The 27,886-nt window shown below is 39.7% G+C and overlaps 1 protein-coding gene across 1 annotated transcript in view; it reads left to right on the forward strand.

Annotated features, from left to right (window-relative positions):
- The first annotated feature begins 1,066 nt into the window (after nucleotides 1-1,066).
- The window catches only part of TFAP2D (transcription factor AP-2 delta), a 57,859-nt gene continuing 31,039 nt past the window's right edge, over nucleotides 1,067-27,886 (forward strand). Inside the window, exons 1-4 of the mRNA XM_035295872.2 lie at nucleotides 1,067-1,784; nucleotides 5,302-5,362; nucleotides 14,943-15,108; nucleotides 15,275-15,393. Coding sequence (XP_035151763.1) covers nucleotides 1,236-1,784; nucleotides 5,302-5,362; nucleotides 14,943-15,108; nucleotides 15,275-15,393 — 895 coding nt within the window. The 5' untranslated portion in view covers nucleotides 1,067-1,235. The remainder of the gene's footprint in view (nucleotides 1,785-5,301; nucleotides 5,363-14,942; nucleotides 15,109-15,274; nucleotides 15,394-27,886) is intronic.

Genomic DNA, 27,886 nt, shown 5'->3' on the forward strand with positions numbered 1-27,886 from the left:
AAATCTGTTCCAGGGAGCTGCTTTTGTGCAGAGGGAAAATTTTGTTCCTACAGGTTTTTAAGTGGGTACGAGGCAAGGAGCTAACTGATCCAGGCAAAACCATTACAATTTAGATATCTATCTATAGAACATTTTTTTTTCCTTTAAAAATTGGAAAATACAAGAACTTTGGATTTTTTTCCCGATTCTTTTTTTGGAGGGGGAAATTGCATCGTAAGCTTTCGGAGAAACCCAACATGTCAACTACCTTTCCGGGACTAGTCCACGATGCCGAGGTATTATTACTTTTTTTTTTTTTTTTTTTTTTTTGTGCGCGTGTGTGTGGTGGCGGCGGCGGTGGCGGCGGCGGTGGCAGCTTCCCCTTTCTCTAATCTATATTGGACCGTTACGTTTAATTATAATCTGTCTTTCGGGGGAAGTTAAGGAAGGAAAGGGGAGAAAGTTCGTTATGACATCTGTCGCCAGGGAGGGCAACTCTCTGCCACGTTAAGAAACATTTGCCATAATGAGCGGGAAAACATAATCCTAATAATAAAGGGGGGGAGGGTGAGGAGAAACAGATAGAAACGGAAAAAAGATTCTCAGAAAAGCAAAGAAAAGGGACTGATTGGGGAGCAGTAGGTGGACAAGGGGGATGGGGGAAAAGGAGCCCTTTTTGGAATGGGCTTATTCAAGGAAAGGGAAGCAGAAAAGGGGGAGTCGAATTCCCTCCCTCAAATAACTTAAGGAAGTGAGCAAGTTGAACGATTTGCACACACTGGATTTTTAAAAATGTATGGACAATGATTGTGAACAGCCCAGGCCGAACATCTCGGCATAGACAGGCACAGAATTTCGATGCTGGGATCTAGTTGGAGTGGCCAGGCGGCGCGGGCCAGCGCTCTTTTCTTGTGAACTCGTTCCTCTGCTCCCCGCGGCCCCGGAGTCAGTTGCAAACCTGGATCCCAACGCCAAGCTCCCTGCACAAGTTGGGCAGGGGCTGTGTGTGTGTATGTGTGTCTGTGCGTGTGTGTGCGTGTGGTGTCACCCGCACCTATATAGGGTGGGGGATTTTTTTTCCTCTCTTTCGGCTGTGAGGACGAGGCCGCCCACCCCCAGTTCGCCTGTTTGCAAAGGCTGTCTCTGGCGAAGACGCTGAGACCCGGCTTCGGCTCGGCCCGAGTCTTGTGCGCTCGCTTTCCTTAGAGTGCCAGAGAAAGCTCCTGGTTCTGGGAGAGCGGCGCCTTGGTTGCAAAATGACAAACCTCAAGTTTTTCTGCTCTCCCTTTTCCCCCTCTTCCTTCCAGATACGTCACGACGGATCAAACAGCTACCGTTTGATGCAGCTTGGCTGTCTGGAGTCTGTAGCCAATTCCACTGTCGCCTATTCCTCCTCCTCTCCTTTAACTTACTCCACCACCGGCACCGAGTTTGCGTCCCCCTACTTCTCCACTAACCACCAGTACACCCCGCTCCACCACCAGTCCTTCCATTACGAGTTTCAGCACAGCCACCCGGCAGTCACCCCCGACGCCTACTCTCTGAACTCGCTCCACCACTCGCAACAGTACTACCAGCAGATCCACCACGGGGAGCCCACCGACTTTATTAACCTGCACAATGCGCGGGCGCTCAAGTCGTCCTGCCTGGACGAGCAGAGGCGGGAGCTGGGCTGCCTCGATGCCTACCGCCGCCACGACCTGTCCCTCATGAGCCATGGCTCTCAGTATGGAATGCACCCAGATCAAAGACTCCTGCCAGGGCCCAGCCTGGGGCTGGCCGCCGCGGGAGCGGACGACTTGCAGGTAAATAAGCATGCAGCGAATTTGTCTGCGCTCCCTCCCCTCTTCTTCGTCCTCCCCCTCCCGCCCCGTTAACGCTCCGACTGTAAAGCGTCTCCTTTCTCTCTCTCTCTCTCTCTCTCTCTCTCTCTCTCTCTCTCGTTCTCTCTCTCTCTCTCTCTCTCTCTCACACACACACACACACAAACACACACACACACGCACACCCGCGCACACACACACCCCACTTATGGAAAGTTATCAAAACAATTAGAGGAGGAGTGTGCCCCTTCTGTTTCTCTCATTGGATCCAGGCATTTCACCTGGACGCACGGGAGTCCGGCCGGCTGCGGCACTCTACCTTCGGTGGGCCCTCACAGAAGTCTTTTGTGAATCAACATTTCCGACCCTGAGGGGATGAGGTGGGGGAGACCGAGGAGTCTGGGGTTGGGCCAACTGGACTCTGAGTAAGACCCGTAAGTGATAACCAATCGTACCCTCAATCCCCGCACTTCACAGGCTCTACCGAGGCGCACCAGGTGTTTGTCTCAGAGTGAGGTTGTGGAGATCTTACTACAAATAGGGGTCTGGCTTGTTCTAAGGAAATTGTTGGGACCCGAAGCTTGAGAGGACCCTAAGCTTGAGAAAGTATCAGCATATACACTAGATTGCTGTGGAAAGTAACGAATCGCGAATGAAAGTCTCGAAAATCTACCCCAAGATCTGCACAGTGCACTTTGCCACAGGGTAGTGTTGAGTTTAATTCTCTCTGCCTGATGTGCACCCCAAACCGCAGCCTAGTTAGATGATTTACAACTTTAGTTTTGCTCTTCAGGCCATTGCATTTAAAACGCAACTCCGTAAAAAGAGAAAAATTGGGAAATAAAGGTAGCGAGAGAGGGAGAAAAATAAAGGAAGGGAGGAAGGAGAAAAGGAAGGAAGGAAGAAAAGGAGGAAAAGAAGAAAAAAAAGAAAAGAAGGCAGGTATTCAGACACTGTGGAGGTCATCACTCAATCAGATAATCTCTCTTCTACTTTATTTCTTAACACGTATTTGCACATTTTTGCCAACGATAGAATATATAATTATGCAATTATGTTGTCATAGGCGTATTTTAAACAAATGAGCACACAAATACCCAGAAAAGAATTCAAAGACCTATATTTTTAGCTCCTTTTAGCTGAAAGTGAAGTTCTACCTGTGAGTTCCTAGTTTTTCAGTCTGCCCAAAGCTGGCCACTTTCTTCACACTCTCCAGGACAAATAGGGAAATATTCTAAGAACACAAGTTGGAGACGTAAGAGATCCCTTGTTGCGCACAGAAAATCTTTTCCCCTCATTTACCTTTGAGTAGGGGATTATTTTTAAATTAAAATGAAAGCCCTTACAGTTCCAACAAAGAGCCGTAGCAGTAAGATCGGTTCACTAGAAAAAAGATTTGGCTCCATAAACCTTGACTTTCTACATTTATATTCACAAAATAATTTTATACGCTCAGGGCATTTTTACATTTTTCACAAGGATCCCCTTATGTCTCAAGAGGGAAAAAAATCTGCCATTCAATGCTTAGCTCAACTAAAACCTATTTACTCCTTTTAATAGCCGCGTCTGCTGCTGATTTTTTTGTATCTGTACAAATTTTTTTTCTGTGCTAGGCACAAAGCCGGGCATTTTTCAAAAGAGGGGATTAGAACATTTGCAAGCACCAAACAAAGAGCGAATCCCGTGCAAAAGGACACCGTAGTGTATCCAATTTTCGACTTAGTGCCATTCAACTGGTCATTTATGCAATGTCATCTGACCAAACAACATGTTTTACTTATGAGGGGAAAAACTTTGTTAAGTGAAGAAACCAAGATTTGTTTCTTCTACGAAAATAAGCGTTGTAACCATGCGCCAGAGAGTGGGAGGGAGAGTGGTTCACTCTCTTGGAGAGCTTTGAGACCATTAATCATATACATTTCAAATATTTTGAAACCTTTTCTTCAGCCTGTCTCTTTTTCCACATACAAATGTCCCCTTTCTCTTTTATTACTCATATTGAAGCAATATTACTCATACTAAGGAACACACACCAAAATTCTAGAAGAAATAGAGTACTGTGTATGATATATGTTAATACCTTTACATAGATATATCCACATATGTATATATCATACTATATATCCATATTTATCTATCTATCTAATCTACAAATGCTATGTAGCAAGTTTTTAAATCTGCCAAGTTATTTTCTTCCACTGTTCTTGCACCAAGTTGGCAGAATGAAAGTCATAGCTACTTTTAAAACAAGAAATGGGGAGGGAGTGTGTGGGAGAAACCAGTCTCTCTCCTTTTATTTCTTCCTTTTTAAAACATTCATCAGCATATGCCTCATTTCAAATGCAACAAATGTAAATATACTTTTCCCTGCACAGAATTTTAAGTGAAAGTCCAATGGTTTGGAGGGCGGTCTAAGTCTGCCTAACAGATGCAAACAGTCTTGTGGCTTCAGTTCCATCTTTGAGTCCCCTAAAAAGATTTGCTATGGCCAACAAAGGAAACTGTCACACCTTTTCCCATCACCGCTTTAATTTATGCTCAGTCTCCAAGTTTTTTTTTTCATATTGATTTGATAATCACTTTAAGGCAGAACATTTAAAATAAGAAAGAGCTCGTGAGTAGGTTGAAAAGGGGGGTCTTACAGGCCTGCCTCAATATGGTGAAAATGGGGAGGCGAAAGGGAGCCAGGGTTGTAAAGGTTGTTTTGTAAAGTGGGTTTTTATTATGCACCGACTCTCTCCGCATTTACTTAACTCTTCACGGGCTGTTGGGTAGGTTAACACCCTTCAAGGCCTCTTTCATGTCCAATACCTCGTTTGTTTGTAAAGGAAAATGAGCCTTTAACACATTTTGATTTGGGGGAATAAAAAGACAGACAGGGAGATATTTTTATTTTTCTTAACCAAAAATCAGCAAACCCTTTCCATCTTTCCAGCTCCAGGGATTCCTCAATCCATTAGGACCTTGAAGATCTATAGTGAGTGACTCTGAAGGTTTTTCCTTCATAAGGCCCATTTTGGGTAGCACTATAGGATGTTTCTAAATTTGGGGTAAAACAGAACCTCCATAAGACATCCTGAATCCTGCATATGAAATAGCTCCTCTGTGTCCCCAAGAAACCCACAGTCCCAGACTTGACACTCAAGGTGTAATTTGCCCTACTCAGAAAGTGCTGAGTGTAAACTGTCTGTATATATGTTGTGTGCCTTGATGGGGACTCAAAGGACTTCTCATTCTCTTGTGCCAAGATGAAAGGCTCCCAGGCACTTTGAAGTGTAATATTGTATGGTGATGTAAAATGCATACCTTAAGATTTATACAACTTTCAGATTGTGGTTTTTCTTGCAATTTTTTTTTAAAATGTGTTTCAGCTCAATGGTTGCTTTTAAATATCTACTGAGACAGAGTTTAGGAATGGGCTAGTCTAAAAGACTTTACCTTCATGGTCATACTTATCAGAATCCATTTGAGTAATTTTATTTCTGTTTCTTTTATTAAGGGTTCTGTGGATGCCCAGTGTGGGCTTGTTCTCAATGGCCAAGGTGGAGTGATAAGAAGAGGTAAGTAAAAACATGTTAACCCTAGACATTCTTCTCTTATATGTTACTTTGTTTAGAAGATCTGGTGGTGCTCAGATTCCTTTTCTGATGATTAATAAAACAATTACTCTTAGTCAACTATTCTAATCCAACACTGGCATATCCACCTTAAAAAGCATCTTTTCTTCCATTAAGATTTGAACCCAGGCTGTGCCAGAAGGCTTGTGATAGAGATATTTGTTGCTCCTCACAGAGCAATGACAGAATCAAAGTTAGAGGCAGAAGGAAAGAAAAAAGAGAAAGAAAGACAAGCTCACACTCCCTTCCCCCAACACTAATACCACATCCTCAAGCAGAATTTCTGGTCTTTTTAGCCCTAAATGTGCCAGCCACAGCCTGAGTGTTTGAGGTGATGGTGTTAGCTTGAGGCTTTGAGGGATTCTGTGAAAGGCTGGATCATTGAGGCTTTAGGGGAGGCTAATGAAACACCAATATTGTAGCTGGCCTTATTTTTCTAAGTGTCCAGAACATTTCTTTCTTTAAAGGAGAGTGTGAGGAGGAGGTGGTGTTAACTGTACTGGATAAAGCTTTCTTGTTCCCATCTGTTGAGGAAAACATCTGAATCCAGAGTTACCCATGGAATTGGAAGGTGGGGGAAGGCAAGAGGAGAGAAGGGAGCTGTTGCTTTCAGCTTGGGCTGCATCTCAGATGTTCCATTTTGACAAAAGGTTTTGAACTATGACATTCTCAAGGCCTTAAGGCAGTGCAGATTTTGCTAGCTTCCCCTGCTTAACTGTACCCAAAGCCTCTGAAGTTCATTTTCCTAGCAAGCTGAGTATCCCAAGCAGCACACAAGGCAAGAGGGACCAGCTGTTATCCCAACTTCATAGGAATTAATAAGATGTGGCCTATTCACCAAGACTAATTCCTGCTCCAGGGCCACAGTTGTCTGCAGTAACAGAACACTAAAAACTAAGTCACTTCTGATGGGACCAAATAAGTTTCCTTCAATCCCTCTTCATCCCTTTCAAAGTTTCTTGAAAGATTTGCTTTTCTGGGTAGAGAAATGTGCTGGTAGAAATAAGTTGATTCTTTCAGGCTTAAACTGGAGATTTTATATTCCAATATCCAATGTAAATTCCATTTAAACTAGCGGGTAAAGAAAATAAAGGGCGCTTTCCTTTTGAAACTTGGTTATTGTTCTAGTGGATGCTAGGAGTTTACATTAAATTTAAAAGAGCTGCTCAACTCTTGTTTCACCCAATGGAGGTTAAAATAGACACACACACACACACACACACACACACACACACACACACACACACGGTATAGCTCCACTAAGGTTTTTTAAATGAGAAATATTAAGTTTGCCAGCCAACCTGGTACTCAGACACATTGAAATGGAACAAAATAGGCCCAAGACTAATGAATATTGAATACACTCTGTTGGAGGAGGAAAAAAAAATCTGCACGGTGAAAAGGAGACCAGGTGAGATGTGCTGATCGGGGCCTGTTGGGACGGGTAAAACTAAAGGTGAGGAAAGAGCACTCAGGGCGCATAGAGGCGTCGGTGGTGCTGAAGGACAGCGCCACTAATTAGGAACTGGAGCCCGCTTCTTCCACAACCGGCCTCTTGCTACTGCAGCTTCGCATTCAGTTCCAGACTCCTACCAAGATCAACTTCTCAAATGCCTGGACACTGCATCTGAGCGTAATATACCGGACAGAGGGTGGAATTACTTGAAGGTGAGGACGGGAGCTGGAGAGGAAGCCGCTTTGGAATCAATTAAATTTCCGGAGAGAGATTTAGGGGACACTCTCTAACCCCCTCACCCAATTCCCAAGAATGGCCAAAGCTCTTAGGTATCTCCAAGATGTTGGGTGCTTTATCGGAGACTCAGAAATTGTCTTTCTTACGTTATGTTTTATTATTCTTGTAAATATCAGTCCCTATCAGTTTCACCTAAAAATCGTTGTTGAATCTCTACTTGAAACCAAATGTTGATGTCATATGAGTACAGTGAAGCTCCAAAGAGACAGGGAATGTAACTTGGGGTTTATGTTTGTCTTGTTTGATTAAACCCTGCTTCGTAGGAATTCAGATTTTAGCTGCTGAGTTTATTCCATTTCCACGTGTCTTAGAGAAAGGCCAGTTAACCTAGTTGAGCCTTGGAAAGGAGAGTGTGTCTATAAGTGTCTGCTTTACATGAAACAGTCAATGTTCATGACAATTTAAAAGTGGATAGCAAGGAAGTGTACTCCCAAAAGAGAGTGTCTATTTTGCTGCAGCCTGCCCAGACCCTCATCTCAGAACTCCCTTTTACAAAACCCTAAAGTTTATTTTCTCAATTGCCATGGTAGTATACAGGATCCCCAATATCAACAGCTCAGACTAGTGTTCATAAAAAATCAGGAAGACATTAACCCAAGTGCTCTGCTATACTGCATACCTCGTATGACCCGACATTGTCTAACATCTTAGATGAGAATGTTTCTTTTCCAGTTTATGCTTTACAGATGATCCGACACATGAAACATGATTTCTTGAAAAGCACAACTTTCACCATTTTCTCTCTTCTGCCAAGTTCCCGGATTAATTTACATTTCTAATGATTTCTAGAATGTACTATGGGAGGTTCCACTTTCAAAGACCCCAAATGGTGTTCTTGAAGAAATATAGGTGTCTATGTACTTCACATGAGCTAATCAGGGATATTGTCCTGGTTTGCAGTAGAGTGGAGGGCTTGGGCGTGCTCTCTCGTTCTTTACATCTGGCGACTTCAACTTGTAAAGAACAAAATAGCGTTGCCCTGACTCACTTTGTTAAGTGGCAATTACATTATTTTAGTCGGTAATGAAGGACTGATAGCCAAAGAAGGCGTGGAAGAGGGGACAGCAGCGAGGTAATTACCACCTAGATAAAATATTTGCCACCGCCTCGGAGGCGCAGCTCCCTGCGCGCTCACTCTCGGTTAATGGTGTGCGCGATTTTGCCCGCAGCTCCGCCACTCCAACCATCAGAACCAATAATCTTTACTTTACCCTGTGCTCGCGTATCGATAGCTTCTTTCGCCTCGGGCATAGGCTTTGATATGTTAATATTACTGAGTAGCAAATTCTGCAGAGATCATATTAATGTTGTACGTACAGAGTGGAGCTTTGCCTTCGTTGAATATTCAGATACCGGGTTTCAAAAGGCATCTCTTGAAGAAATGAGGCTTCTATTTACAGGAGTCGTCTGTGTTTTTTAATCATTAAAAAAAAAAAGAAAGAAAAATCCACTCTTTTTTTCCTCCTGAATCTTCTGAGGCTCTCTTATGGCCCCCTCCCTTTTGTCAGGCACTGGTCCCTTTCATTTCGTGCTCTGGGTATTTAATAATAAGTGAACAGTGTTGATGACGATGGTGATGATGAAGCTCATAATGAATGAATCCGTATTGGAATCGCAGGGTGGGGGTTCAGCTGGGTAATCGGCTGTGGACCTCGGAAGTAGACTAGATGAGAAGACATAGCTTTTCCTAACGTGGGTGGAAAGTGACATTTTGGCCCTGGTCTCTTTTGTGAAATCGGGATGGCAACTAAAAAAAGGGGGCGGGGGGCAGGAGAGAGAAAAAAAATGAAAAAAGTGAAGAGGGGAAGCGCCCTTGTTTCGCTTTGTGATCATTCTGCTTTGCAGCCCCAGGCTAATTTCAGAAGCTTAAATACCGCCGTAGCCTCTGGGCCACGCGAAGAGGGAGCGGACCCGGCCACGGGCAGACAGGAGCGCTTTCCCGATTGCCCGTGGCTACACAAAATACAAACTACTTTGAATCAAAACATTTTTGGGGAATTAATATGATCTGAACTCTGCACGTTTTAAGAGAGTTGGAGTTCGTCAGATCGCTTAGAGGTGACTGGCACGCCAAGGCGAAGGCATTTACACTGCGGTACAAATATTGTCAGATCTGATTTAATTTCTTAAAAAAAAAAAAAAGCTTCCTTGAAATGGAGCCTTAGCTTCAATTGCCCAGTCTGCCAATAACAGTGTAGAAGGACCTGACCGCTTTTCCCTTTATCCGGCCTCAAGGCCAGCAGACGGCTGCTTTGCGGGAGGACGCTCTTTCTTCTGCTTCTCTGGGTTTCAAGAAGGCCGAGAGCCTTGGAATCCGGGTTGGAGCAAGTCGTTGGCTCTTTCAGCAGCTCCTGAAGGCCTACAGTTGGAGGAGGGTGGGAAGCCTTGCTCTTCCTTTGTCAGTAGTCTTGGGATTCCAGATGGACTACCTGGAATCTCTGCTCTAGCTAACCAAAACACATCCCTACGGTCCATCCGTTGTGGGTAAGATAGAGCCAGAGATACACCTCAAGCCTCGCCTGCCTCCTTAATCCCAGTGCAGATTCTGCAGGTTTGAAATTCAATCACCTTTATATAAAATCTAAAACTCTTGTACCAAAGCATCCAGAGGCATGCTTTGTTGGAAATCTTTTCTGGGGGTTGGGGGTTGTAGAGGGGAAGAGGTGGCTCTCCTACAGCCTACAGCCTTTTCTCTAATTTTTTCAACTGCTTTGAAAATCAACAAAAGCCAAAACACTTTCTGCATTGGGGAATGGGGATTAATCTCTCCCCCATATACGTACAGCCCAGTACACACCATTACACACCCACCACCACATTAAACCAGCCAGACTCTTCACGCGGACCTCTCTTTCTTTTGTTCTGCCTAGAATCTACAAAAGGAGAAGCTCATTCGGCCCTAGTCATCCAACTATATACCTGTAATGCTATACCCTTCCCCCAAACAGCAGAACTCGCTGCTGACACATTATCAAAGTCCTACTTGATTGCAATTAAGTCCGTATCCTTTGCTGTTTGATTACAATTAATATCTACTGCTATGGGGGTAGGGTAACATGGGAGAGGAGGTTTAGGAAGGGTGAGAGGCTAGAGGGGAAGCAGCCGAGAATAATTCTACCCACCCAACTCACACGCGCACCTCTCAGAAATGCAATCGCAGAACAAACAGGGACAGGAAATTCTTGTAATCGCTTACACATTTTTAATGTGTCAGAAAAAACGAGCGATCACTGGAGATGAAGAAGGGGAGAAGAAAAATCCCTGCCGTTTGTATTTCTTTCATTTGAATTGTAAACATCTGTTTGGCTGTAAGGCGAACAGAACATTTATTTTGCTCTCAAGATTTGGTCTAATTATGTCAACACCGACGCTGCGACGAGTGGGGCGGCGCTGTGGCTTTGGAGAGGATGCGCGCACCGGCCTAGCGCCCGGAAGCCCGCTAGAAAGTATTGATCGCACCTGGAGAGCGCGCGGGGCCTCTCGCCACAGCCGGGTGCTTTCTGAGAAGGGGGAGGCGCGGAGGCAGCGCTTGTGGCTCAGAGGCAGATTTAGAGGCTCCAGGGAGCCGCGGCTCCTTGGAGACAGCCGCCGCTGTTTCCTCTGCCCTAATAGCCTGGGATGAGAAGAGAAAAACTCACCCAGGCGCCGGGGCTTGGCTTTCCCATCCAATTGCAGCACAAACGGTGGCGGGGCGGGAAGTGGGGTGGGCCGGTTGTGTATTGTCCTACTCCCCAGCTCACACCCTGCTAGGTGGTAGTTGTTTTAAGAATATGGCGGGGGTTGGGTGACCTATAATCAGGTTGCTGAGCGCACGTGAATCCATATCCCGTTGCACCTCTTTACAAGCTGGGGAGATAAGTAGAGCAGGTGTGAGCATCTTTATTGTTCAGATGGACAGAACAGAATGAGACCCAGAGTCATTCTCCCAAAGTTGCAGGGGTCGCTAGTTGGCCAAGTTCTCACTTGTAGCCCAGTGCTCTTTCCACAACCCCACACTCTGTCTGCAGACACTGGGCCAGATGTCCCCAGCTATGCAGAGGTAGAGCCACTCCATGCTTCTTCAAGCCGGGTAAGATCTAACAAGATATGCCAGCTGGAGGATCTGCATTCATGTATTTTGTGCTGAGTTTTGTCACACCTGAGCCAGAAGTCTGGCTGAATTCTTCCTCTAGCTATGGCAAAATTATTCCTTTTATGAAAGCCATGTCCTAGGCAAGGGACCTTGAACAGATAGTTTCTGATTTCTTACCAGTGTTACCATAGCTACCCATCAGAATGTGCAGCATCACTGAAAATAGAAAGCCCTGTCTCCAAATTCCAAATTTATAAATAGCAAACTTTATGAAAGTATTGTTTCTGTGCACTGTATATGGAAAAGAGATGAACTCTGGAGAAGTTCTGCATGAATACACTGGCAGTAGTATTAAAGACATTCCTAACTGGGATGCTGAGTCTAGAATGATTATCACATAATTTCAATAAAAGCTTGTGTGGACATGCCACACAAGCACCATGAGGAAGTTCAACTAGTAACGCTGGAGATGACTACTGTAAATGGCTTGGTGTGGGCCAATGTTTTGTAACATTCTTCTTTGAGATCTCATCATTGCCATCCATAGTCTGGATTCCCTTAAAGAAGTCTCACTCCCTCAGTACCTTCAATCTAAAGACAAAACCCTGGTGATATTGACCTATTACTTTTTTCCACTTTCCTCAAGAATAAATCACTGAGAAGAAAGATATTAGGTTCCCCATGTTGCTGTAAACTCTACAAGTTGCCAAATCTTTAGCCAGGACTAGAGAGTTCCCCAAGGCTGCAGCAATGCCAAGTATCAAAGCAACAGAAATTCCCTTTAAAGATGCTGTGACATAAAAAATAAAAGACTCTAGAGTTGATGGCTAATCCTGAATACAAAATAAATCCTTCAGGCAATTTATGTGTGCATAAAGAATACTCTTAATGTGCAGCTTGTGTAACTTACCTAATAAATGCCTACTTGAGCATAAGCCAGAAGCCCAACCTAGATGTAGGAGAGGGAGACTCTGGACCCAGGGAATTAGCATGTGGGTAGGTGGCAGACTCAGTGGCTTCCCTGGAAGCAGCTGGCTTTCAGCACATGGGGTTCACTTTGCCAAAGACTTCCAGTTGGGGAGAGTCTGATCTAACAACTTCTTTTAAAAAGTGATAATCATCTACATCTCCCTAAATTAGGTTTCTAATCCACTGAAGATTTGTAAAGACAGGAAATCGTGTTATTCCCTACCCTTAGTATCCAAAAAAATAATTCATACATATTCTCAAATGCTCTATTCTCTGACTCACCATAAACTTGAAGCTAACTGGCAACTGGGTGAGATTCCCTGTCCTCATTTGTATACTGACAAGTGTGCAAGAGAGGAGAGTTTCTGTGAGGATATAAATTTGCTTATGATTCATAGTGACTGTGAGTAGAGGCCCATTTTTAGAAGAGTACTATGCAAATTTTGCATACAGACATTGATTTCTGTCTGTTTACTATATTTGCTTTAGACCTATCTAATTCCTAAAATAATCAGGATCATAATTCTCACAGTATGACTCTAAAACACAGATTCATTAATACCTACCTTGCTTTCCTGTTCATCTCAAATTTTAAGAAATCATTTAAGAATTTATTTTTGAAATGTATTTTGCATCTGTAAGTACAGAGTGAAACCATTAAAAAAAAAAAGAAAAGTGAAATGGTAGTCTTAGGTCCCCCAGGAATCTGGGAGAACATTTTTATTATCATTATTGGATTTGGGCTTTAAACTTACTAAGAATATGAAGAGGGGAAGTACAGGAGAATTTGTTTGTAGCTCCTAAAGCAGGTGTTTACATGGTTTGCCATTGTATTGGCTACAACTTTGATGGCAAGAATGGATTTTAGTTTGACAATTGAGATTATGAACTCTCCAATTTCTAAGTGAGAACAGGTTTTCACGCGCTGGCATGGAGGTTTTGGCAGAGTGCACAGGACCCAAACTCTAGCCTGAAGATGGTTGGCTATCCTGATGTTCCCACTGTTTACTCTCCTGGTTTCTGTTTGTTGTTGTTTGGAGAAGGAGTTGCAAGCATTCAGCTTTAGAATGCTGAGGGAGAAGTATCCTGGTCTCCAGCACTCTCAGGGGAAACATGGGTGTTCGAAAGACAGGAAGAATTCCAAAAGATTCAGGGGTAGAAACATTTTAAGACAAGATTACCTTTTCTGTCTCCTCAAGTTTGGGATCTTTTTGCCTTTTTAAATGTCCTACCAGGGTCCTTTGCAACCCACCCCAGAAAACATAACAAAATCTGAATGCCAGAGTCTCTACCATCAATGTAACATTCTATATGTGCTAGTTAGTAAAGGAGGGTAGGAGATGCCTGGGAGGAAAGTGGTAAGTCCTAGTTCAGTGCTTCTCAAACTTTAATGAGCACGTGAATCATCTAGGGATCTCGTTAAAATGCAGATTCTGACTCAGAAAGTTTGGAGTTGGGCCTGAGATTTTGCACTTCTAACAAGTTAAAAAGTCAAAATATTTTGGACAACACTCTTCTGCCCATTTTTCTTCTCCTACCTACTTTTTTAAGCGTCTTTTTTTCTCATAGAACTTGACCCTTTTCTGGAAATGGGTCATAAGATTTCCCCTAACTGAAGAAATAAAATGCATGATCAAAAAATCCAACTTTGAATTTGCCTCTGACCCTTAAAAATTCTGTCTTCATATCGCTCAATGCATGAGGCAGTTTTGAATCCTGGAATTAAATAATCAGCATGCTAGCAGGGTGGACATTGGCTCCAAAGTTTTACAGTAGGGGGGAGTTGGACAGTGGGAAACTCTTCTCAGACATGATCACCATTGGATCCTCAAGTCTGCTTCAACAATTGTTGACTGCCTGAGGATAGAAAATATAAACTGTTCCTGGAGGAGACTGAAGCTCAAGGGTCTTTCTGGAGCTTGGAGACAGAAAGCTTCTGTTCCAGGAACTCCAACATGGCAATGTTGCCTTAGTGATTTTGCTACTGACAATTTGTTTTGCTCCCTAATAGTAATAATGACAATGACAATTACAAGAATATTACTATCAGGAAACATTTAGTAAGTATTACTATTACTATGTTCTATGCCTGGTGCTATGTTTGCCTTTGTGTGCTGATATTGAGGGCTGGCATATAATAGAGGTATTATCACCTGTATGGGTTGGAAATTTCTGGCAATGAGTAACTGGTTTTCAGCAGTGCCTGGGATTGAGTGACTGTGGTGCCTTTACTTGATAGATGGATGAGAAAAAGATGGCAGTTTTCAAACACTTTGGAAAGGACAGTAATTGTGGATAAAACATTTTCATCCATTGTGTACATTGTGCATCTCTGTGTGTTCACAAACACACAACCATGTATAAGTAATACCTTGACTTTGTGCAGTTAACTATTGGAATTCAGGTTTTTAATTAATTGAAGTGTTTCTTAGTGTGGATGCTGCCAAAATTAACACTGGTAGGTCAATCTGCACTCCATAGGATGCCAATGTTTCCTAAAATTACAATTGTACACTCACAGACATTTTCTCAAATATTGGAAAGACACACCCTTGAGTAGTATTTGAAAGAACATTTAGAACAACTATCTGAAATGATCTGGGTTATATATAGGTACAACTGTTAGCATATATTCCCAAACCCAAAATAATCTCTTGATGTTTACTGCCTCTCATGCACTTAGCTTCTTTCACTGTCACTAATACGTTATATACTTTTTTCCCTCCAAGGTGGTACCTGTGTGGTCAACCCTACAGACTTATTTTGCTCTGTCCCTGGCCGTCTGTCCCTTCTCAGCTCTACTTCCAAATACAAGGTGACCATTGCTGAGGTAAAGAGGCGCCTCTCACCACCTGAGTGCCTCAATGCTTCACTCTTGGGAGGCATTTTGAGAAGGTAAGACAAAGCTGTTTTCTGGCACAGAATGTCTGTTTACTAACACCATACCCTTAGTCCTGATTTCTTCCATCTGATATTGTATTCCCCGTGTGGGTCAAGTCATCTCATAATTTTCATCAAAATGTGAAATTTCAAAACCTAGTTTTTGTTTGCTTTTATACAGAGCAAAATCGAAGAATGGGGGCCGCTGCCTGAGAGAGAAATTGGATAGGCTTGGCTTAAACTTGCCAGCAGGAAGACGGAAAGCAGCTAATGTCACTCTCCTCACTTCTTTGGTCGAAGGTATGACTTTTCAGTTTGGCAAAATAACGCTGGAAGGTTGACAATTCTTTGAAACTCAGGTTTCTTAGATTATGGTGTTTTATTTTTGTCTGTACCATTAAGCAAGACATTTAACAGTTAAGGTAAATTTCCTAAATTATCTTGACAATGATGATTAAATTAGACTTAAAATAAGATTTAGATAATTCATAAAATACTTAATTTACTAATCTTGGTAGTATTAGAAAAGAATACAATGGAAGGTTTGGATACTTCTCCAAATATCCTCTAAATGACAGCAACATGAAATTGGCAAGGCTCTTGTCATTTGTATTATTGTTTATTTTAGAGTGTAAGTAAATCTAACTTAACTCATTATAATTCAGTACAACATGACCTATAGGAGAAACACCTTTTATGAAGAGTTCACAGTAGTGTAGGCATGATACTGAGACTGAAGACATATTGTATTAATCCTAGTAGACCTCTCTTAAGACATGCTGTAGTTTCATGGCTATATGGGTGGAAAAGCTCAACTCAGTCGGAGAGAGGTTTAGATTAACCAGTAGTATAGAAAGAGAAGTAGAAATAAATATATTCCCCAGAAGTTGTTTTCTTTTTTCCCAGCTTACTTTTTATCTTCTTAAGGTCTAAACTTTACATATTCTTATTCAATCTTCTTTTAAGGAGAAGTATTATTGAAAGCTTCTTTTTAACATTGTGGGGAAACTTTTGAATGTCAAAGGGAAGTTTTTCCACCACAGAGAATGCTATTGTTTTAAATATAAATGGCCGGGGCCTTTTGCCAAGCCTCACCTTCAACACAACTGTGATACTTCTTGCAATCATTATTTGTCTATACGTTACTGTAGGAATTAGTGAGTGAAAGACAACACCAAACATCTATAATTTTTTCATATTGTCAATATGTAGCATTTACTGTATAACATTGAGAAGTAGTGTGTTCTTGACATTTGTCTTGGCAGAATGGCTTTGGTGATTTTGCTCTCGATAGCCATCTTTGCTGTGTTCCCTGATAGTAGTCATGATAATAACAACCACAACAATAATATTATTGACAACTGACATTTACTGTGTTACTATTACTATGTTCTAGATCTTGAGCTGTGTTTGCCTGTGTGTGCTGGTACTAAAGGCTGGCATATGGTAGATGGCTTTAACCTGTCAATCACCCACATTGGGAAAGAACAAAGTAGAAAAAAAAAGATAAATGGGTTATTTCCAAAGGGAGACAGATTGCTGCTCATTTTAAATAAAAATGCGGGTAAAATGATAGTTATAGTTGTTTAAAATTATAACAAAACAATTGCTCAGGATAACAGAAGGGATTCAAGACTCATATGGATGATAGGACTTGAGTAGTTCCCAGACCCAACTTCACAGTAAAGTCAACTGAAAAGGTTTCTTAAGATGTTTCTGGATCTCATCCCCAAATCAACTAAAACTCAATCTTGGGGTATGGCTTAGGCATCTAAAGTTTTTAAAACTTCCCCAGTGATTCTGCTATATAATAAGGTTTAAATATCATTGATTTAAATGTTCCTTGGACTCCTTTTCACTACCCAGGATGATTCTTTATGAATTCTCATAAGATTTCTAGCTGGTATGAAAATTAAAGATCCCAGTAAAAACTTTTCTCCATGCTCTCTGTCAGTCCTAAAAAAGACACAGCTTATACTGGTCAGTACAAATGAAGAGCCACAAAATGTATGATCACAGTTCTTGTTGATTTTGATGGTAGCCAAGAGTACTGGAATATTCTGTAAGAAAATCATCAATCTGTACTAGCAGCAAGGGTGCAAGTAAAATATGTGGAATCCTAGGATGATCTCTGGAGTCTTGTCATCCTACTTTTTCAGCATACCCCTCCTATCACAAAAGTGCCTAACTTGTGTTCTATTGCTGTGTCCTCTGCTCACAGATAGCTATCAGCCTTGGTTAACAAAACAAGATTTTATTCTTTTGAGGAGCTCTTATCTTAATTGTGTGCTTTTGAAATCTCCAATATCATCATGATGTAGAGAAATAAATCTTTTACTAATGAATTCCAGGTACATTGATGAAACTGTAAAAAAAAAAAAAAGAGATTTAGTGTTAAAGGGACCTTTTGCATCCCTTCACTTCCAAGGTAGTATGACCCTCAAACCCTCAAGCCCACTTTCACACACACACACACACACACACACACACACACACACACACACACTTTTTAAAATTTTATTACTATGTGCAATATTCTTTGACATTTTTATTTTATGCCATATTTTGTATTCTGTTTTAATGTTTATTGTAAACCCACTAAATTTATTTCACAACTTACTGTCAAGGCATGAATCATGACCTATAGTTTCAAAAATTGCAATTTACGTTGGATATGAGGAGAACCTAATCTTTGACGAACAAGGACATTATATTTAAACCAAAATAGGCTTCATTGTAACCCCAAGCTGACAAGAAGAGTGACTTCATTGTTGATGACTCTTTTATATTTTTATCCCCACATTTCATTTGGGTTGGTGGTAATAGCTGATGACTCCTTTCTAGCCAGCAAGATGCAATGTTCTAAACTAGGTCATGGCCCCTGAAACCCTGCTGACAATATTAGGTGTATAAGGAATAATAGTGACTCAACTCTGAGTCATTAAACCTCCTAGGACATTGAAATCATTGATGTTTATCAGCAATTCTGGCAACTTAATCCAACATGGGTCTAATGTTAGTTCCATTTGTACAGTTTTACTTCTGTATGAATTTCACCATTCATTCATTCATGCTTACCATTTCATGTTTATAAGTTCTGGAATTGACTGTATCTTTGAATAATGTTTTTCCCCTCAATCGAATATTTTTGCAAGAGCCAGAAACTTTTTAGACACTTTTCAAAAATTCTGAAACTAGATATTTAGTATCTAAAATAGTCTATTGGCTTTCTTGTATGACCTTTCTATGGTCTTGTGGGAAAGAATACAACTATTTTTTTCCGTCATTTTAAAACTGAAATCTCTCCTTTATCTTATAGATTTTCTACATTAACCTATATGTGCATTTTACTTGCCAATAATTAGTAACTTAACTTTTCTTAACTATCTCTTAAAACTGTTGCTTGAAATTGTTATAGAGTAGTTTAGCCATGACCAGATGAGTAGTTTCTCAAATATCCTGATGACCCAATACATTAATGGGGTTTAATCATATCCTCCCATTTTGGTACAATACTGAGCACAGGAGAAACAACATCTAATTGATTTTATTCCTCATAGAACAGACTTATAAAAAAATCTCATGAAGGTTAAACTTCTACAACTTTGCAGAGCTTGACTCTGCCTCTTTCTGGGGAAGATTTAAATATAGCCTTGCCACTGTTGATATTTTTATAGAACACCGATAAAAGAATAGTGTGTGGCAGGCTTTCCACACAGAGATGATGTAATCATTGTAAAAGATTCATTCAAAAAATACACAAATTAGCCAAGCGTGGTGGCACGAGCATGTGGCCCCAGCTACTTGGGAGGCTGAGGCAGAAGAATCGCTTGAACCCAGGCAGAGGTTGCAGTGAGCCGAGATTGCACCACTGCACTCCAACCTGGTGACAGAGTAAGACTCCGTCTCAAAAAAAAAAAAAAAAAAAAGATCCAGTCAATGAACAATAAGCTGCCTTATGATGGGGATTCAGATTAGCAAATGAATATTTGTTTTTCAAAAACAACACTTGTTACCAACATAACAGGTTTTATTATGATATCCCCAGGTTTCCATGCTTACCTGCTTTCACTTTTAAAAAATTATTTTAGTATCAGTTTTTCTATATTCCTTTTAAATGAAGTCACTCTATGAATAGCTCCTAGCATTGTTTTTAAATTCACATATTAGAGTCATTATTTTTAGAGATCATTTTAAGGATGTATAAAACAGGATTATTTGATGCAGGTTTGTAGTATATTTCAATAATTCACAACTCTTCTGTTACACATATTATTGTATCCACTAACTAATGGGATGAAGAACTGGAGACTGACTGAGTGTTTTCCACCTGATAAAGTTGTTTGAAAAGTGAACATTTTAATAAGGCAGATATTTAGAGTGGAGATTTTGGGAGGTCTACATTACATAGATACATTTAATTTTGAATGAGACAGAAATATTTGAATTGAGTCCCACAAAAGTAATACCACATTTAACTTCTTTTTTAACCATATGTCTTCATCCTAATTGTTTAAATCTATAGGTAATAATTAGGTATAACTCCTTGTACCCTGCTTTATTACAAACCTCTTCTTTTCATTTTCCTTTGTCAATTGCATTGCTCTTATCCATTCTGGTATCTATAATATTGGAAAGATGTCAGTCTCTGAAAAATGCAGTGGCTTAGATTTGCTTAACTGATTTCTTGAAGAGACATTGGAATAATTTTATGCTCAAAGAGTAGAAATAATTCTCTTCTAGAGTGGAAATTATTCTCTCTAGAAAACATTCAAGGAATTTGACCAATATTACAATTCCAGTTTTAACACTCTTGTTATATGTTTATTACTTTTGAATCGGCAACTTCTGTGGATGCCTCCTCCATATTTTACTTTGGAAGAATGTTTTCAGAGCTGGTCGTTATTCAAATAAATACAAGAAATCAATCATCTTGTTATTCCTGCCTATCACTCCCTTCTTACCTATGATTTTCCAAGATGGCTGACATTGCAGAATATTGCCAGAAGGAAATTCTGCCTGCCTGAGTGGGTTGCTTTCTTGGGACGGTTTTGCTACATGTGCAAAAGCTCGTGTAACATTCTCAGGCAACATTCAGGATTCTGAAAGTACAGCTTATTTAAGTTCTTAAATATATATACCTTGAGCTGAAATTTGTTATGATAGGAGATTAAATTCTCTCTCTCTCTCTCTCTCTCTCTCTCTCTCTCTCTCTTTCTCTCTCTCTCTCTCTGTGTGTGTGTGTGTGTGTGTGTGTGTGTGTGTGTGTGTATTTAAACAGTATGGGACAATGGAGAATATAAATATATATCAGCAGAAGAAACGGAACCACTTCCAAATATTGTGTATGATCTCCATTACTCTTTCTCAGCTTAAATCCCTAGTAACTGTTGCTCTTGTCTTTCATTTCAAAATATGTACTCTCAGACCCCGTCCTGGACATCTTAAGTCCTGTAAATTAGTTGTTTTGTGCCACTTGCAAAATCTATTAACCCTTTACCTGGTATTTCTCCACCTCTTACCCTCAGAATAATATCATTCTTCAAGTATGGTCTGACTTTGGACTGGTTACTGAGCTATTTTCCTAATTAATAAATAAAGACCATAATATCTATAATGATGAGGATAATGCCAGCTGGTATAACAGTTCCCAAAATTTCTGTGGCTTAACATAATAGAAGCTAATTTCTCACTCATCACAGTCTGATGTGAATGTTCATTATCAGGGGCCTTTCTTATTGTCAGTGTCTCATTCAAAGACCCAGGGACCCAGAGTTCTTCTGTCCATAGTTTACTCCGCCTAAGTCATTTAGCCCACAGATGAGGAAAGGCATAATGGTGAAAGTATACTGCTTCTTATTCACTCTAGCAAAGAAATGACCCAGTTACTACTATTCACGTTCTGTAAGAATTAGTCACATGGCCATACCTTTTTGTGAGGATGTCAGCGGGATATGCTAGAAAATGTAACCTCTAGCTGAGCAGAGTCTTCTCAGAAACAACTTTATAGTCTGTAAAGAAAAGATAAAAACTTTATGGTCTAGCATCCATATCTACCACAACTTCTGCCCTGTGTTTCTTCTAGAATTAACTACATTTACATAGATTAAGCATTTGCACAATAGGCTCCTCATAAAGCCACTTTATAAAAATTAGTATCTGTCTCCTAGTTTCCTTCCTCCTAAAAAATAGTGCGGCTTAATAGTAAAATTTACTCAAAATCATAAAACTTTAGTCCTGTAGGAAAATGATGAGTGAGTAGTCTAGGCACTAGAGCATAGTAGGTAACAATGTGGTTTCTAGAGTCAAATAAACATGTCTGAACTCACTTCTTACTATAAGGGAAGACACCTAATCTGTCTGAGCACAAGCCTCCTTATTTATAAGGTAGTATTAAAAAACAATGCTCATCTCATAAGATGGTTGTAAGGATTAAATCAGAATGTTTGCAAAGCACTTACCACAGTGCCCAGCATAAAACCATTGCTCAATAAATTTCAGTTATCATTATTCTCAAATGAGAAAACTAAAAGCAAAGTGAGAATAGCTGTTCTGCACAGGATTATACAATCGGGTGCAGGAAGGTTGAGAACCCAGATCTTCTGGTTTGCAACGCTATGGCATATTTCCCTTTTGGATTTGTTTTTGTGGCATATATTATGAACAGTTGCATTGCTGAGCTGCTTCTGAATTTAACTAAAGTAAAACTCAGGGAAAGAAAGATCTTTGAGCCTGTTTTTCTCATTAGATTTGTCCTCCCTTCTGGCTAGGAATCCTGGACAAGTTTCTTGAACTTTCTTGTGCCCAACCTTTGTCCACTTGTACAGGATTTTTAAAACCTGATGAGCCTTCTGCTGCTATTTAATCTCTCAAAATTAGGGGGACATTAAACCTTGGTTTAATCTCCTCTGAAATAATTATCAGTAGTATCCATTGAACTTTTTTTTTCTTTTTTGAGACAGAGTGTCACTCTTGTTGCCCAGGTTGGAGCGAAATGGTGAGGTCTTGGCTCACCACAACCTCCACGTCCCAGGTTCAAGCTATTCTACTGCCTCAGCCCCCTGAGTAGCTGGGATTACAGGCATGAACCACCATGCCTGGCTAATTTTGTATTTTAGTAGAGACAGCGTTTCTCCATGTTGGTCAGGCTGGTCTCAAATTCCTGACCTCAAGTGATCTGCCCACCTCGACCTCCCAAAGGGCTGGGGTTACAGATTTGAGTCACCACACCCCGCCTCCATTGTACTTTTAAAAGGATGCCAATTCAGTAAGTTATTAGTTACAAGATTCCCCTACAAAACCTTTTTATTCCACTCTAGCCAAACTGCCAAAAGGCAGTAGAAAGAAATCCTACCACTTGGTGGTATTTCCTTTCTGCCTTTAATCCTCAGCCTGAATGACTGCATTCCCAGGAAACAAGGAAAAACAACCAACTTGTCAATGAACTCTGTCCTATAGGTGAGATCTACCAAGGAAGTTTTCTTGATGTGATTATTTTTTGGAAAGAAGTATCATTGACTGCATGAGACTTGTACGCTTGAAACACCAGAATCATTTTGCCAAGTGTTAGGGATAACAGTTGTTTAGGGAATAATTATTGTAAGTCATTCTTCTCATAGAGTTTAGAACAAAGCTGATTTTTTCATTGTTCTCACACAACAAGAGTAATGAGCAGGTTTTTTTGTACATATGAAAAGCCCAACAATGTTTTTTTTTTTTTTTTTTTGACACATGAAACTAAAAGGCATATGAAACTCGAGGAACTCGTGAACCATCACTTCCCAAATTGCTCCTTCTCTGGCCTTCTCCAGACATTACATTCCCACATTAGTCCCACCTTTGGGAGAAAGGTTTTCAGCTTTCTTCTAAAAGCATATTTGATATGAAAAGAGTGTTTGTTGAAGCCTTATGTTAATAGCTCTAATTGATGTTCACTTTATTCAGACAGTTTCACCTGGAAAAGCTCTGGTGTTCCCTTTTACATACACACACTTCAGCACTGATAGTGTCTTCTTGGGGACAGTTTTGCATTTTTTTAGACTATGAGGTTTTGCATCATCCATAAATATCTTATTCTAAGCACAGAATAATTTCCATCTAGGGGACTCTGTTTCAGCAATTGGTAATCAGATAAAATGTATTGTTACCTATTATCTAAAAACTTACATTTATCAGTATTCAATAACTGGTCTTAATGAACCTAAAATAGTATCACATAATATTATGGATAAATAGATGCCATCTTGGAGTATATTCTTTTAAAATCATTTGCAAAGTTTCTAATATCACTCCCCTGGGCTACATTGTAAGACTTCATTCATTTCTACAAGGGAAATGTATTTGCATGTAGAGGCAGCAGGAATAGAATACTACACATACATTGTTATGTCTGACTATGTGCTTGGGTGTCCATAAACTCCTGTTCCTATTCATAGTGACTGTGCCACATAAAGGCAAATATATTCAAACCAATTTGCCTCAGTTTTTCCCTTGCCACCTTTGGTCTAGCTCATTATTCACTTTTGCATATAGTGATGCTCACTTAAAAGCATGTCTGCAGTCTTAGTGTTTTTCTTTTCTTTTTTCTATGATTCTCTCTTTCAAAACTTAATGAATCAATGAAAGCTTTTTTCACTTTTGGTTGTTTTGTTCCTAGAGACAGAGTCTGAAGAGCTCTGTTGTCCAGACTGGAGTGTAGTGGCATGAACATGACTCACTGCAGCCTCTACCTCCTGGACTCAAGGAGTCTTCCTGCCTCAGCCTCCTGAATAGCTGTGATCACAGACATGTGCCACCATGCCTGGCTACGTTTTAATTTTTTGTAGAAATGGAGATCTCACTTTTTTGCCCAGGCTAGCCTGGAAATCTAGATTCAAGTGACCCTTCTATCTAGGCCTCCCAAAGTCTGGATTATAGGAATATGCTGTGGCTCCCATTGTTTACATTTATTGAAATTTGTAGGTATTCTAATCAAATTGGAGGCTGTAATTATTCCTAGTGATGACTAACTTTTATTGAATAACAGTGGAAGACTTGGAATTACCCACATTCTATTTGCAATAAAACCTTTCCAAGAACAAGGCAAAGAGTAATTAACTTTTTGATTAATACAAGTTTAAACAAATAATACAAACAAATAGTTTAGGATTCAAAAGTTACAGCAAAGTATTCAGCAAAATACTTCCTTTTCACTCTGTTCTGCAGTTATTCAGTTTCCCTACCAGAAGAAAACAAATGTTATTAGTTTATCTGTTTCCTTCCAAAGATATATGTATCTCTTTTAACCATTTTTAAAACAAATTATAACATTCTGTAGACACTATTTTGCAATTAATTTTTTTTTACAGTTTATATTAGTATGCATTTTTTTACAGTGCTTACAAGTTGTTTATTCTTTTAAATGCTCATGGTATTTCATTGAATGATGCATTACAATTTATTTAACCACTTCTAAATATCATTCAGTTGTTTTCAGGCTTTGGCTATTACAAATAGTGCTTCAATGAAGAACCTCAAACTTATATAAATACTTCCACAAATATGCAAGTGCATATCTTCAATAAATGTCTAGAAATAGTGTTGCAAGGTCAAACGATATTTTCATTTATAGTTTTGATCAATTATTGGCAGATTCTCTTTAATAGTGCCTGCAAATTCATAATCCTATCAGCAATGATGGTAGGAACCATTGACATTATAGTACTTTCCTGTACTCTAAATTAAACAGGAGACTATCAATTTTTTAAGTCTTTGCTAATTTGATTGACTAAAAAAACCCCTTTATTATAAGGGAGTGAGAATATTCTCAGACTTTTATGAGCTTTTCTGTCTACTTACTTATTTTGTATATATGGAGTAATTTTTTATACTTTCCTTATTGATTTGTAAGTTTTCAGTCTATATTAGGAAAATTGACATTATATATTAGTGTGTCTTTTGTATTACATACTTTTATTTGTCAGTTGGCTGTTACGGGTTTTTGTTTATTTCCTTCGTTTATTGAGGTCTTTGCTTGCAGAACATTTTTATACTAATATAATTATATTTCTCATATTTTATTTCATGGCTTTTAGTTTTAATTGGAACACTGTAAAAGGCCTTTTTAATTCCAAGATTATAAAATTATACCATGTCATCTTGTAATTATTGTGTGGTTTCATTTTTTTATGTTTAAATTTATGATCCTTCTGGACTTTGTTTCATGGCTAAGCATATGCTATAGATCCAGTTCTATTGTTTGTTTGTTTTTCCAGGTGGCCATCTTGTTGGCTTAACACTTTCTACTGATGATCCATCTTTTCCCTACTAACTTCAAGTTATTAAATCTTATATTAAATCCACCTACAGAAATACACTTTTCCAATAGACTGAAGTCTTTGTTTTCCTAACAATGCTATCTCTACTTCCTACCACATTTTCTCTTTTGTTTATAGAGTTCATACCATATTAGCCAAATAAGACAGGTCTCATCATGCAAGAAGCCAGCCAGACAGAGGCTCTTACAGTTTCATATTAACTCACTAGTGGCTGCTTTCCTTTAAATCTGTTTCTTATAAAACCCCGATTCTTGGTACAATGTGCAATCAATCTTTCCTCAGAAAATATTTTGCCATTAACCTTCTATTTCAGGGCAACCTCAATAAACATCACTTAATTTTTTCACAATATTTCTTCCTAATTTTTTACTTTTTACTTTGGAGCGGGGAAAAATGCATTCCCTAAAATTGGGGAACAAATTTATCTTTTATGCTCTTGCTATGTTCTGAAATTTATTTGTGCCAGCTTTTTAAAAGAGCGATTTAATTTAAGTTATTATCTGCTTCTGTTACATTGAAAAGTTGAAAATCCTTCATGGTTTCCACTTTTTTAGAAGGTGTGGTTATCAAGTGGCACATAGAGCCTAGAGCCTTGCACTTGAAATACTTCCCTCCAAATACCTACCTTATGTGCCTATACACCCATGTACCCTAATTCTTTTCTTTTTTAACATTTATTTATTTATTCATTCATTCATTCATTCATTCATTTATTTGAGGCGGAGTTTCGCTCTTGTTACCCAGGCTGTAGTGCAATGGTGCGATCTCGGCTCACCACAACCTCCGCCTCTTGGGTTCAGGCGATTCTCCTGCCTCAGCCTCCCGAGTAGCTGGGATTACAGGCACACGCCACCATGCCCAGCTAATTTTTTGTATTTTTAGTAGAGACGGGGTTTCACCATGTTGACCAGGATGTTCTCAGTCTCTTTACCTTGTGATCCACCAGCCTCGGTCTCCCAAAGTGCTGGGATTACAGGCTTAAGTCACCGCGCCCGGCCAATTTTTAACTTTTATTAAGTTTAGGGGTACAAATGCAGGTTTGTTACATAGGTAAACTTGTGTTGTGGGGGTTTGTTGTGCCAATTATTTCATCACCCAAGAATTAAGGCAATAGTACCCATTGATTATTATTTTTTTTATCTTCTCTTGCCTCCCACCTTCTACCCTCCAAAAGACCCCAGTGTATGTTGTTCCCCTCTATGTGTCCATGTGTTCTCATCATTTAGCTTCCACTTACAAGTGAGAACATGTGGTATTTGGTTTTCTGTTCCTGTGTTAGTTTGCTAAGGATGCTGGCCTGAGACCTAAAGACAGAAATATCATTCAATCCTATTCTAAAATATGTAATTCTTAAAATGATACGGAATAAAATGGAGGTATGTCAAATTTAGTGTGTTGCTTCAACCGTATTAAATTAAATTAAAAAAAAAAAAGGTGGATGGCCAAGTGCTGCAGTACATTGAAATAAAGGGACAGCTTAAATAGCTCTGAAAAACAAAAGGGAGCAAGGGAATTCTACTTCTCTCCCAGAAATGAGGTGACAGCATCCATATTTGCTGTTCTGGAAATAAAAGGAAAAATGTCTTCAGGCTTTTCTGGATTGTTCTTTCCACCACAGGTTATTGAGCTTCAGTTCATTGTTCACATAGGCATTTTGTGCTACCGCAAAGACAGAGGAGCTCATAGGTCTTTATTTTTCCAAATCGGTCAAACTTCTTACTGTTTTATTAATATGCTTTTCTAATTATAAAATGTCTAGTTTTCTATAACCTGTTGACTAACATCTGTTGTAGAGAACTTGCTATAGATTTGTCATTTTTTCTGAATACCATGTGTATTTTAATTAATGGATCCATTTAGTCATTCATTCCTGGGTCCTCACAAACAAAGCTTTTGTGGCATGATAGACACATTAACTACATATCAGAGTGTCTTCACTTGCCGCTTCTTTTGATGTAGCATTGCTATACATCCTGTAACAATGTTATATCACAAGCAGGAGAAAGCAGTAAACAGAACTGAGGGAAGGAAGGATCTGGCTGTCAGTGTAAATGTAAATAGCAGCTGTCCCACTCAAACTGTTTTTAAAACTACCACACGGTGAGAGCTTTGCATAAAATGGGACAGATCTGCAAGAATCAGGTTTTAGCACAAAATGCAAGAGGCATGCTGCCATCCTCCTGTTTGTCCTGTTTTACATCTCCCACTATTGTGCAAACAGTAAATGAAAAAGGATCAGATAGAGAGATAGACAGATAGACACAGACAAATAGATTGTCTCTGTTAAAATATTTTTTAAAATATCTGTTTCAGTGTGAACAATGTCCAGCTATATTAATATATGGAACTTGACCTGTTGTAAAAAGATGACACCACTGATGGTATTATACTATTAGTTACAAAATACTTTTGAATTCTGAGGTCTACATGAGTTCATCCTATGGTCAGGTGCTTTAGCATTATTTGATAGGTCAAAC

The sequence above is a fragment of the Callithrix jacchus genome, chromosome 4 (genome assembly GCF_049354715.1).
Source record: "Callithrix jacchus isolate 240 chromosome 4, calJac240_pri, whole genome shotgun sequence".
NCBI classification, from domain to species: domain Eukaryota; kingdom Metazoa; phylum Chordata; class Mammalia; order Primates; family Cebidae; genus Callithrix; species Callithrix jacchus.